The sequence below is a fragment of the Tinamus guttatus genome, unplaced genomic scaffold (genome assembly GCF_059628265.1).
Source record: "Tinamus guttatus ecotype Peru unplaced genomic scaffold, ASM5962826v1 Tinamus_guttatus_pri_ptg000060l, whole genome shotgun sequence".
In the NCBI taxonomy this organism is placed as follows: domain Eukaryota; kingdom Metazoa; phylum Chordata; class Aves; order Tinamiformes; family Tinamidae; genus Tinamus; species Tinamus guttatus.
This window is the reverse complement of record NW_028288594.1, coordinates 580,863-593,365: the sequence shown is the minus strand read 5'-3', so window position 1 is coordinate 593,365 and position 12,503 is coordinate 580,863. Positions and strand designations below refer to the sequence as shown.

General features: G+C 36.0%; 1 protein-coding gene across 2 annotated transcripts in view; it reads right to left on the bottom strand.

Annotated features, from left to right (window-relative positions):
• TLK1 (tousled like kinase 1) overlaps positions 1-12,503 on the bottom strand; it is a 64,609-nt gene that overhangs the window by 10,039 nt on the left and 42,067 nt on the right. For both annotated transcript variants that reach the window (XM_088519434.1, XM_088519432.1), the window contains exons 11-13: positions 11,288-11,476; positions 4,525-4,591; positions 2,143-2,240 (exon numbers count right to left, since the gene is read on the bottom strand). In XM_088519434.1, coding sequence (XP_088375560.1) covers positions 2,143-2,240; positions 4,525-4,591; positions 11,288-11,476 — 354 coding nt within the window. The remainder of the gene's footprint in view (positions 1-2,142; positions 2,241-4,524; positions 4,592-11,287; positions 11,477-12,503) is intronic.

The following is a 12,503-nucleotide window of genomic DNA, read 5'->3' as shown; positions in this document are numbered from 1 at the left end:
GCTAATTCTGTTCAAAACACGCAAGTAAAGCTTAATATTTAGAATTCTTAACATTATTTCTTAAATGTGACTCTTTTTACTGGAATAACTGCAGTTACAAAGAACAAATGCAGACGTGCAAGTTTATCCCGCTCTAACACTTTCCTACTTCTCACTGCTAGGCATGGAACACCAAACATGCCAGTTTGCAGTCTGCTTTAAAGCTTCACCACTGCTTTACACATATGGGGAGCAGGTGAGGGGAGTGCACAGGCAGAAAGATGCAGTGAGGAAGGTTGCCTAAAGAAGAGGGCTCAGCTCTGCTCCAGGCTCAGCAGCTGAACACCCAGCAGGATTCACTGGAACCAGCGGTTGTGCTGCTTCAGAATGAGACTTCTCCCTTATCAAACAACGGAGTCACCAACATATTTTAGCAAACACTGTGGGGGCCACAGACCTAAAACAATGTTCAATTGCTTGTCTCTTTTGTATCAGCTTTGTAAACTGCAGCTTCACCACTTGGGAAATACCAAAGTCTAAACCAACACAAGAATATGAACATGCAAGACAAAGCTCTCGATTTTCTACCATAAAATATATGCGCACCTCCTGGAGGAGGGGAAAAAAAAAAAAAAAAAAAGTGAAGCTGCAGAACTGTGATTATCCCTATAATGTGTGCCTGTTTTCAACAAGGACTGTAAGTTGGACATTCCTTCCCCATATACACAGCATTCCCATCCCATCAAAGCCTGTCATTTTTTAGTGTGGCATTACTTCTTGTTGAAAAATCCCATTCATTTTTTCTTAATGCAAACAATTAAGATTAAAAAGTTATCACTTAACGTGGAAAAAAAATGCTTATTTGCTGTATGCTCATTTGTCTGATTAAAAGAAAATATCCTGCCACTAAACTGTAAGCATCAGCATCCAGCATTTTCCATATCCAAAACAATGACACCATATCAATTTAGCACTATTAGCCAAAGGCAACTAATTTTCCATCCTCCTCTAGAACATGGCAACCATTAAAACAGTTATATAAAATTTCATTTCTTGTGGCTTTAACGTTTATAATATATATGCATATATGATTCTATTGTGTCCAAAGAGTAAAAAATAAAATTAAATCCTAAGATGCTAAGATGACAAGTTTCATAAACATTTATTAGTGCTGAAAAACAGCACCACTCTCCCCATGCCCAGCCCCAGGCTGCTTCTTCCCTAAAGGCAGTGTGTTTTTGCAGTTGAGGCAAAGGAAACCAAGAAACTAACCTGGGGATAAAATTAACCCAGGAGACAAACAACAACAAAAGGAGATGAACTGGTGAAATTGAACTTGGATCGATTTCCAGCATCTGTTTACTAGAGAAAAGTCGTGGCTGGCACATGCAGGCGAACAGGGCACAGGCAGAATCAAGCAGCCAGGCACAGACCGAGCTGGTCTCTCTTAAGCAACAGAACCAGCTTAAGGTGCTGGTGAAACGGTGAAATTAAAGCCTATGTTCCCCATCATAGATAACAGATCAGTTTTACTAGTTATTTAATTTTTACTTTGGAAGTCTATACACCGATAGCTAATTTTAACTTTACTTTTAACTATAACTTTATGATATATTATCATGCAAGTTCAGGTAGAGTGTAAGATTTAACATAACACAAAATACTTAGCATTTGCATTTTTCCTGTTAGGTACCTATGGTATATGTAAATTACAGTGCAATAAAGCCAAAACTAATTTTACAGCACCATAAAATTTCTCCTTCTGCAAACTTCCCCATGGTTTTCTTGTATTATTGTCAGGTAAGTGCTTGAATTAGGCTCCCTTACAAATATTTTTAACCTAGTAACATGACCTAACAAGTTTCAGCTCTCCTGCATTATCAGTTCTCTCTGTGTGCATCTGTGCATGTATCTACATATCTAGCTTCTTTCTGGCATACTCAATACAAATATTTAGTTTACTAAGTTAATTCTCTTTTTTTAAAAAAAGTCTGCACTTAAAAAAGGACAAGTTTAATATATATATATATATATATATATATATTATACCAAAGAAAACCCAAAGAAAAATTTACTAACTAGTCTATCTCTTGTAGATAAAATGTAATTTTAAAGCACTGTTTTAAACACAGACATGCAAAATTAAGACAGTAAGTCTCTTACTGTGAATTGTCTTCATTATTTATTCTTTTTAGTTCTCTTATGTGAAGATTCCTAACTCTTTCCAAACGTTCAAGTTCTGCTTGTATTTCAGCTTCCTCCTGCAAATGAAAAGAATGAACTATAAAAAGCTCATTTACTCCCTGTTTGAAAAGGGTATTTTTATCCTTGCATCAATACTAGTGGGAATGGAGGAACATTACATTACAAAACCCTGCCGAACTAGAGAAAAGCGGTGCTTTTTTCTAAAAGCCTGAAAAACTCAAGAGATAAGGCAAAAGCCTGTTTCAAGGAACCTTTCCGCCCATGAAGCCACAGGTAATGGGATGCTCACAGTTTTGTTCTGCACCATAGGGATGCTATTTGAAATGAGAAGCAGCTGGGTTTTGTACCTCATCCAAGGAGAGAGATTATCTGGGAAACAGTCTCTGAAATTGATGTACAATGAAGAAGAGACTGAGATATGTGCAGTTATAGATTTTGTATAAACCAACAAATTAAGGAAAAATGCTTAAAATATTTTGAAACTGAAGTGGAAAAAAAAAAAGAATAATCATTGTAACAGAAATGTTCTTCAGATGTTGATATAAAATGTCCAAAACAAGCTAACTTCAAAAGATTTTTTCTATTTATATCTTATCAGAATTACAAATGCAGAAGGTGTTCTACTTGAGATTTCAAGTACAATTTCAGAAGCAGCAGGTCAGGTATGAACTCCTTAACTAATTTAAGCACTTAAAATTATCTCATCTTTATGCTACATATTAATGAACACTGAAATCAGTTCAAACCTAGTTCTCTGATCCAATTTATATTATGACTGTACAGTCCGGTACAACTGGTAAAATGGAGGGCAATAAGTCATGGAATAAGGGGATGGAGGCAGAAGTCAGAAGATGGACAGAAAAAAAGCCTTAAGCGGATATTTCTGAGTATTGTATATCATAAAACCACATCCTGAAACAAAATATATTTACATCATTTATATCACGCATCTAACAGTACATTTCCAACAAGTTTAAGAACTCAAACACGAGGATTTCTGTGAATATCCTGACCTGAATCCCTTCCTATGACAATCTATGAAAAAATAGGGAAAAAAAGGAAAAAAAAAAAACAAAAACAAACAAACAAACAAACAAACCTCACACACAACTCAAGGAATTAGATGAACCTTCATTCAGAAAACACACAAAAAATATCTAATAATCTGTAAACTGGACTACTAAACACTAAATTGCTAGCAAATCTAGCAAGTGTGGATCATTTTTGCTTCCTAATACATGTCATTTTTTTGGTTCTATTTACACAATGTTATTTTTCCTATATAGATTCATCCTTGCAGCTCACAGTTAAATACTCTGAAATGATATGCAATTCCTTGTAACCCATTAATTCTCTGTAACAATTCCTAGCCTTTTCCCCCATGCAAAAAAGGCCACACACTTATACACACACAATCATCTCTGTTCTTCCCAAAGGCTGATGAGAGAGGGGAAAGAAAAAAAAAATCAGTTATGCTTCTTTGGGGCTTTTTTGTTCATATATTATGCAATTCAGTGGTTCTCAAAATGTGGTTCATAGGCCAATGTTAGACCAAAGAGAACTGGCTGGTTGCATTGTTTCCAGCTGTTATTTAGGACACTTAGGCAGTGAATACCTTTAAGCAAGAATGAACCAGCTTTGCTGCCTCAGGTCACTGCTATATAAAAGGAAGTGAGAAAACAAGAGCCTCTCTCCAGGACCAAAGCTGCTAGCTGGAAAAGAATTTCCTGGGGAGTAGAAGGAAAAGAGAACTGGTGGTGGCAGCATGTACAGGGCACAAAAATAACAGAGCACCAGGAAAGCATTTGGACAGTGAAAAGGAAAAGTAGATAGCAAAACAGCATACGCAGAAGGAAAGAGAAATAAATATAGCCAGCAGAGAAGCATTAGTGGAGAAACACAGAAATGTAAAAAGAAGGTAGCAAAATTGCTTTTCTAGTGAAGGACAAAATCTGTACCACATATAAGAATTAAAACACAAGCATATATTTTTATTACTACTTCTCCATCTATTCAGACATGATTTCTTAAGAAATAACACTTGACTTCCCCTCTAGCATTTAGTCAAGTGAGTTCCTTCAGAGTACCACAGAGTACCACAGCACTGACGTTCAAGATGAAAAACAAACTTGAGTATTAAAGAGCTTTTTGAACAGCTTTATTCACATGTCCCTTGAAATTTCCATTAGACCTCAAACAAGTTAAAGCATAGAATAAGCCACAAACTTTCATTAAAGAATTTCATATGAAGCTGCTGCTATTTCTAAAGCATTAACAATGAAGACTTACCTATTTTTGCACAAAAAAGGGGCACCTTACAATAAAGGATCATCTACGTACCTTTTTGAGATGTCCTAATCGAAGTTTGAATATTTCTTCTTGTTCATGATATTCTGCTAGAGTCAAGCTACAAAACAAACAAACAAAAAAAACCCTATAATTATTGCTTATATATGATGGTAAACAAAATGTTCATATTTAAAAATTACAGTAAATGCTGCATCTTCTATTTATGATTTACAACCACAAAAACCATTTGAACATTCTGCATTTTAATTTCAGGGTCAAAATGTATTGACAGAAAACCTCAGTCTGATATTCTGGAGTAGTAAGTGCCTCTGCCACTGGACTGCTTCTGTCCTTTGCAATAGCCTGTTGGATTATCTGGTTGTTTCCTAAATCACCTCATCATTCCAGGATTTTAGCTGATGGTACGCCACACTTTTTTTTTCTTGTCAGTAACACTCGGTGCATTTATGTATGAAAACTGAGAGATTACTTGAACAAAATCAATAACTACAAATTCTTGATCTGCACGAATAGCGCAAACCCACACATTTTGAGTTCACTAACACACTGTGTTTTGCATCAGACCATAAAATGCAGTTTTGAATGGACACACAACTGTTTTTCTTTTTCTTTCTTTTGTCTTTTTTAAATCTTCCTTTGAAATAAGACTCCCAGTTATAATTAATTCCATAGTCCTCTACTGTCTGGAAACCTCCCAGGACAGAAAGTCATTTATCATCCCAAGGATCCATACTGTTTATATGGACTAGGAACTAAAAAATGCACGAACTGACTGGGGACAATAGGAATTTGACACACAAGCCGAAAACACAGAAATGAATCTCTTACACCAAAGAAAATATAAGAGATACCAAGAAGACTTCATGTTCCAGAGATGGGAGAGTGGGTGGGTGTGAAGGGCTAGTGGGTGGGAAAGAAAAAAGAGTTATGGTCTTGAAAGCACTCACACACATCCCTAAAAAAACATATTAAAATGGCACACACGTTTTAGGGTTTTGCCTAGAACCATTATTTCTTGAATGATGCAAAGCTAAAACTAATAGCAGGGTGTATTTTTACAAAGTCCATATTTTACTGGTTTCAACTATCCTGGGAAGGTAAGCTATACAGGGTGCTTCAAAGGTACTTCATGCCCTTTTGATTGCAAATCTAAGGAGCTTGAGTCCTGAAAATCATCAGTCGTTTCCCCAAAGAAGAGGGACAGATGTCTCTTGCACCAGATTCCAACTTCCATAAAGCTTGCAGGAACTGAATCATCTGCAAGACTTCTAATCTCTCTTTTAAATTTAGTTTAACATCATCTTAGTTTTCAGAATTCCTGCATCCCCTGCATCTGTGTATTGCCTCCCAAAAGTTACTAGTAAGAGTGCACCTTTCAGGATAAAACTTAATGGTTCTGAAGCTTTCCCAAGCCCCCTTCCTATTCCTGATTGCAGAAATCGTGAATTTCACTGCCTTTTCTCTGACTTGGTCTGAAGATTGAGTCAACTAGATACCTACCATGAATATTAATGCCATCGCTGGATTGTTTGTTGACCCCAGCATCTAAATTTCCAAAAATCTGTTACAGCTTCATAAAACGGTTGTTATTTCATAACTTTCTCGTCTATCACATAGGGAAAATTCCTTGTTGAAATTTGAGAAGGAAGCAATCCTTTTTAAGGAAAATTATGTAAAATTACTTTGCACTTTTTTCCATACTGGAATGAAAAGCAACCCTGTACTCCAATCACAAAATCCACAAGTGTTCTAAAGGCAAGAGACATAAAAAACTTCAAAAGAAGCCAAAAGGTCCTAAATACCAGATCTGGGACCGAACCTATTCTGAGTATAATTGATTTATGCTGTTTCCTTGAAGAAAAAAAAAAAAAAAAAAAAAAAAAAGAATATCCAATAATTCTACTCAAGGAGCAAAATACTCTAACATGGATTAAATTCTCAATTAGAAAGGTAAGGAATCCATGCCAATGTGGGTATGGTTTAATATTTTTCCCAGATTATTGTTTGCAGTATAAATCATAGGTTTGTGCATCTATTTGCAGAAACACAGATAATAAACTTGGCCTTTCTCGGCCTGCCAGGAATAAGAATCTCTAGAGGACTTAGCAAAGCCGAACCACATGTAAAAAGCGGAAAAAGAAAATACAAAGCTTACAACATGAGACCTTCCAGGATTTCCACTGAACACTGACAGCCCTAAATCCATAAAGCTCCTGGAAAATTAACATAATACAAGAAGCCCTTTTTCCCCCCCTTTTTTTTTCTTTTAAAATAATCTCAGCTACCTATGCACAGAATTATGACAAAATGCCTAGGAGACCCTAAGCAGCACTGTCTTTCAAAAAGCTCTTACACAGCCCTGATGGGCACAGAGCATGAGACCAGTTAAATGTCACTTTGAAAACGTTAAGGTTCAAAGTCCTTCTTTCCATGATATATACAGTAAAAGGCTGTTTTCCTTTATTCTCTTTCCTTAAAGATCTAACATTCTTAGAGACGACCAAGCTCCACAGCAGCCTGACGCTATCATTACTGACCACTGCATGTGGGGACAGGCACACAAGGCACTGAACTGTACAAAAACATACTTCATTTTTCTTAATTTACTTACAAAAAAAAAATATTCCCTATTTGGAAGCATTTACTTCCTTAAAAAGCAGGGGGTTATTACTTTTCCCTTATAAATATACTGCAGTTTACGCTTGTTAAAGCAGCTGTATGCAAACATATAACGGTTTGTCTCTGGTGACAGACCACCGTCCTTCTGCACTGCGTGGGGACACCCAAGGACAGCAATATGCATGTGCGATACCTTATGGGGCCTTATGTTATGGAAATTAACAAATCTGTCTGCAAGTTCCAAGAATTTCTGCAGAGAGGGACAAACACTGACCAGCCTTGAATGGTCTGATTCAGGTTTTCCATGAGCTCCTTCCCCTTGTCTCCCAGCCATTGTTTCCAAGTTTGCCTTAGAAAGAGAAGGCCTGGGGAAAGGAGCTGTCTTTACTTGTCCTGTAAAGCCCCGACACATTGTTGGCACTTAGGCCTGAAAAAAAGTTTCTCAAAATATTTTTATTTGTTCCATACAGAACGGAATGCTCCCTCTAAATGATGCATTTGTTCTGCTACATTAGCAAACTCTGCCAGCTCTCTCTACCCTCCTATTTCAAATTATATTCAGGCACAAGGGTGCATGCAGCGTCTCCTGGAGTGCCTGGGGAAGCAGAGGAAGAAATGTTTGGGAATTTAATACAACCAAAATAGTTGAAGCTGGAGAGGAAGGGCTACACTACCTAAACTGAATAAAATACTGTTTCTAGAAATTATTGTTGCCTAATGAAATAAGAGCTACTTTGAAAAAGTGGGGCCTAGCATTGCACACACAATAAGTCACCAAAGAATATGGAAGAGATTTTTGAAATATTTTTACAGGGCTAAGAAGTCTACATCTATTCTAAGTACATATTTTTTTCTTAAAATACATTTCAAGTAAGACTTTGTTTAGTAGAAAAGCAAGCTTTTGCAATTGTCCATGCCAGGAGTGTCTTGAGACTCATCTAATAGCTATTGTTTAAACACCAGCATCACTGTTTACTCACAGAATATTGACTGATGGTCATTTTTGTGCTGTTAACTTTAGCTAAAAAAATCACTTTTGAACTCATAAAAGTGGATGTAGTATACTCAACTACACTAAACTAAAACCACACTCATTACAGATGCCTCTGGCAAAATTTTCACTTGGTTTCAAAACAATTAAACACTATTTTTCAGAACTGGCCATAACCCTGCTTGTTACAAAGCTACAGATTATTTTGTTTCATCAATACATGCAGTTGAAGCCATTTTCTAGAACTAAACAATGCAGTGGTGAAGACACTCCTTGATAACACCTGTTAGCAAGTTTTTTGGTTTAAGAACAGCCAGGCCCGTAGCATTGACTGACCCGTGGTTTAGCTTGTTAATCTCAGCAGCTCTGATCCCTCTCTAGCCACATTCAAATAAAACCTTTTCTATTTTGCTTTACTAATTAAGACTGCTACTCTCAAAGTAACAGAGTAACAGCGATAAGCCAATGTTATTAGCAGAAAATTGCATACAGCAGATGACCAATGAACTCTTAAAAGGAAAAACACAATTAATAGTTGCTTTAATAAGGTACATACAAAGCTTACTTAATTTTGTACTAGGAAGAAGAGAACACATAATAAATACACCACATGAACAGAACTGCAGCAAATCATAAATACAGTATTGTAAAATAACTTTTTCAATTAAAAGCACAAGGGCATAATGGAGCTTAAAGACTTTGTGATCCCAGGACACAACACAGACCTCTTCAGAGGTCTGAAATGTATTTATAACCTTACAGTATATGCAAGCAATTGAGCACCCAAGTTATATTAGAATCAAGTTTGGATACTTTAAGGCAGACCAGTTTAGATTCAGTAGAAGTTTACATGTGTGCCAGCATTAAATATAAAAGTGCAATTATTATTGTTCTCTGGCGATTATGCAACCAGTATGTATTTTCACATGCCATTTAACATGTAACTGGTTAAGTAAATTTATTTTTTTTTAAAAAAAATGTGAATTTGATTTTTTTTAGATGTTTGAAAATTATATGAAATTGCCTAACACCAGAAATAAAAAAAAACTATCTCGGGAAGTCACCTTGTCCTACATACTAATTAGACCGTATCTTCTATATTGTTTTCGAAGTGTATACTTTATCCTCTCCCAAAATAGCAATAAAATTATGGAAATTTAAGATAAATAGACACATGGCCAAATGCACCAGGCAGGTACACCAATAAATAATATTAAGTAGCAATAATTGTTGGGTTTTCAAAATTCTATCTTTTGAAAAACAGTTTGCATGCTGATGATCAGTAGTAAAAACAGTAAGAGTTCCTCTGGACAAATAAAAGAAATGAGAATTTTAAACTTCCTACCATCACTTCAATATTTATTTGTATTCCTATTTCACAGTGAATAGGAAGTTATGAATTCTCAAATCATGGAAGAAAAATATCACCAGCCATCACCTAGGGAACACAGTCTCAAAAAGAACCATTCTGGTTTGCATATTTCAAAGAGATTTTAAAAATAAACTCAGTGACTTAAAAGCAACACTACATTACTTCTCCCTATTAATACGGAAGCTTATGGTAGGCTCTAAACCAGAAAAAAAAAAAAAGCCCCACAAATAATAAGGAACAATAACAGCAGCTCAACCATAACCACAGCAGTAACCATAAAAATACCATTATATCATGGATAAGGTAAATGCTCACGGTGAAGATTTTTTTCTGATTATTTTCAAACTAAGAATTGGCTACAGTGATATTAACTCAAGCATTATGCAAATATTGATTAGATCTCATGCTAATAATTTAGAATCTTAGTAACAACAACAAAAAAAGGAAAAAAACCTCTTTGTTACTATGGAATAGACAGACTCAGGTGAAAAGCACAGAGTGCTTAAGCAAATACACTTTTCCAAATCTTTCCATTACTTAAGTGTTATTTTTAATAGCACGAGGTTTTAATAACCTTGCAAGAAAAAGGTATTTTTAATATGGAAGTGTCTTTTACTGTGCTATTCAGAAATACTAATTATGTTTTAAGATGAAGAAACATTGACACTAAGTATCACTGAAGAATCAGAGTGATGACTCCACTGCTCTCTACCAAAGCCTACCTGTAACACTATTCAAGACTTGCCTACAATACCAACCTTACTCCTTCCCCTCCACCCCCCCATTTTTGTCCCAGCCAAACAAATTCACAATGGGAACCTGAAGAATAATGTTTTGTGCAAAACGTATGCAACTGTCTTCAAAATGATGGTACAAATAAGACACATTTTGTAGATCAAACCAGTCATTTATGAAGTGATTCCCACACGTACCCAGGTATAAATTACTACATACAGAAGGGGAAAGCGATAGTTGACCATGCGGGACATACTCAGCCTACTTCTGCAAAGAGAACAAATTGACTTTTTAAACCTACCTGCTTAGCTTTTATTTAAACTGACTAAGCACAGATACACCATCAGCTGCAGCCTCTTAGCATCAAGGGCAGTGAATGGGAGTAGCAATTTCTTATCATACTCAAATTCAACTATCAAGAAACATCTGTTTGTGCCCTGAATGGTACCGTTTCTGTCTGCAAGAAAAAACGCCACATGGAAAATAGAAAACTCTTTGATGGCTCTCAGTTATTATGTTTATATGACAGAACATTTTGACATTCTCAATATGCAAAATGGGATCAGCAACTCCTGACAGTTGCTGTCAGGATCTGCATTCAGAGAAAAGAAAAAAAAAACAAAAAACAAAAAACAAACAAACAAAAACTTCCCTGTGTCTTTAGACAATGTCTTCAAATCCTAAAGGTCGAAAAAAGATATATTTTCATATCAGCTAAAGGCTGTTCTAAAGTAGAGGATTCTAAACCAAAATACATTAAGAATAGTTGAACAGATCATGACATTACTGTAATATTACAAGAGTAAGAAACTAAAATAAAAACTTTCCTAGATAAGGAGAACAGAAGGAACAAACACAGAACCAGCCTTTCGCTGGTGACTTTACCCAAAATAAATTGGGCAATTGTACAGCATCTTCATAGGCAGTGGTGAAAATTTCCCTAACATCAGCAAGTCCTCAGCGAGAAGATAGTTGTTGAATATACTGAGTGTCTTTTTATGCTGTTATTTGAATAGAACTCACACAAACAATATCTGAGAATTTATGTAAAAGACTGATTGAAATGTTAAACTTACAGCTGTGGTAAATTGGGTCTAACAAAGGGATCATTTTCTGCCCCATTCACAGCTTTATTTTTCCTCTGCTTGGGTTCAGAATTGGCAGATGGTGCCTGAGAATTATTTGTAGTTGGAGGCTTTCGCTTGGCCAGGAGCTTTCTTTGCCTTTCAATGTCTTCCCTTTGTTGATTCACCCATTCTTGCTGCCTGTAAATCCAAAAAAGCTTTATTAAAATTTCAACCATTTTGTATTTTTAAAAGGACTATTTTTTGAACTGATAACACATTGAATTATTTTTTCTTTTAAACTTCCTGTTTATGTGAAAATGTTTCCTTGGAAAAAGAGCAATATTCTTCATGAGGTTTAAAAATTTTCAAAATTTTGACACAACTTACTTTTCGTGTGTGCTTTTTTGAAAAGTTTTCACAGTATTTTTACAGTGGAAAAAAACATGTGTGCGACCTGGTAGATACCTTGGTCTACATAATCAAATGAAAAGCAGAGCCAGCAGGGAATACTTGATCGTTTATAATGCAAGTACTGCATTTGAGCTCCTAAATGAACCATCAGGTTGGTTAAATGGCAAACAGTTACAGCTTCTTTGCAAACCACATACACGGGAATCATTATAAAAAACAGAATCGCAAGGTATTCACTATGCAAGCAATTCTCAAACCTGTAATGTGGACTTATTTTTTTTAAGATATCTTCAAAAACTAACGGCACAGGCAAGCGCATAATGCTAAGAACATGTATTTTCCTCCAGAAAACTAAAATGCTGGTGAATGTGTATGTATATACAAACACTGAATCAGATTATAACACAAACAAAAAACAAACCAAAAAGAACATCTCTCAAATCACTGCACAAACACTTTTACTTCCATCACTGACTGTCTCACAGGCCCCATCTCTGCTAAGATACCTGTTGAAGCAGCTCTTTTGCTGCTGGCTGCTTTACCCCATCCACTTGCACTTGTTGAAGCAGCTCTTTTGCTGCTGGCTGCTTTACCCCATCCACTTGCACTAGACCCTAGCCAATGGTTTGTCCCTCTTCTGCACTCCTCTTTCACTGCGAGGAATGGCTGTGTGTCTGGAGAAGCTGCTACAGCAAAGGATGCTCAGGGAGCACCTATGTAACCAACAAGAACTTCACAGACCTCAAATGTCCCAATGGATGGATAGTCATTTGGGGAAAAAAAAAAATCACTTATTTAGTTTTATTGCTCTTTC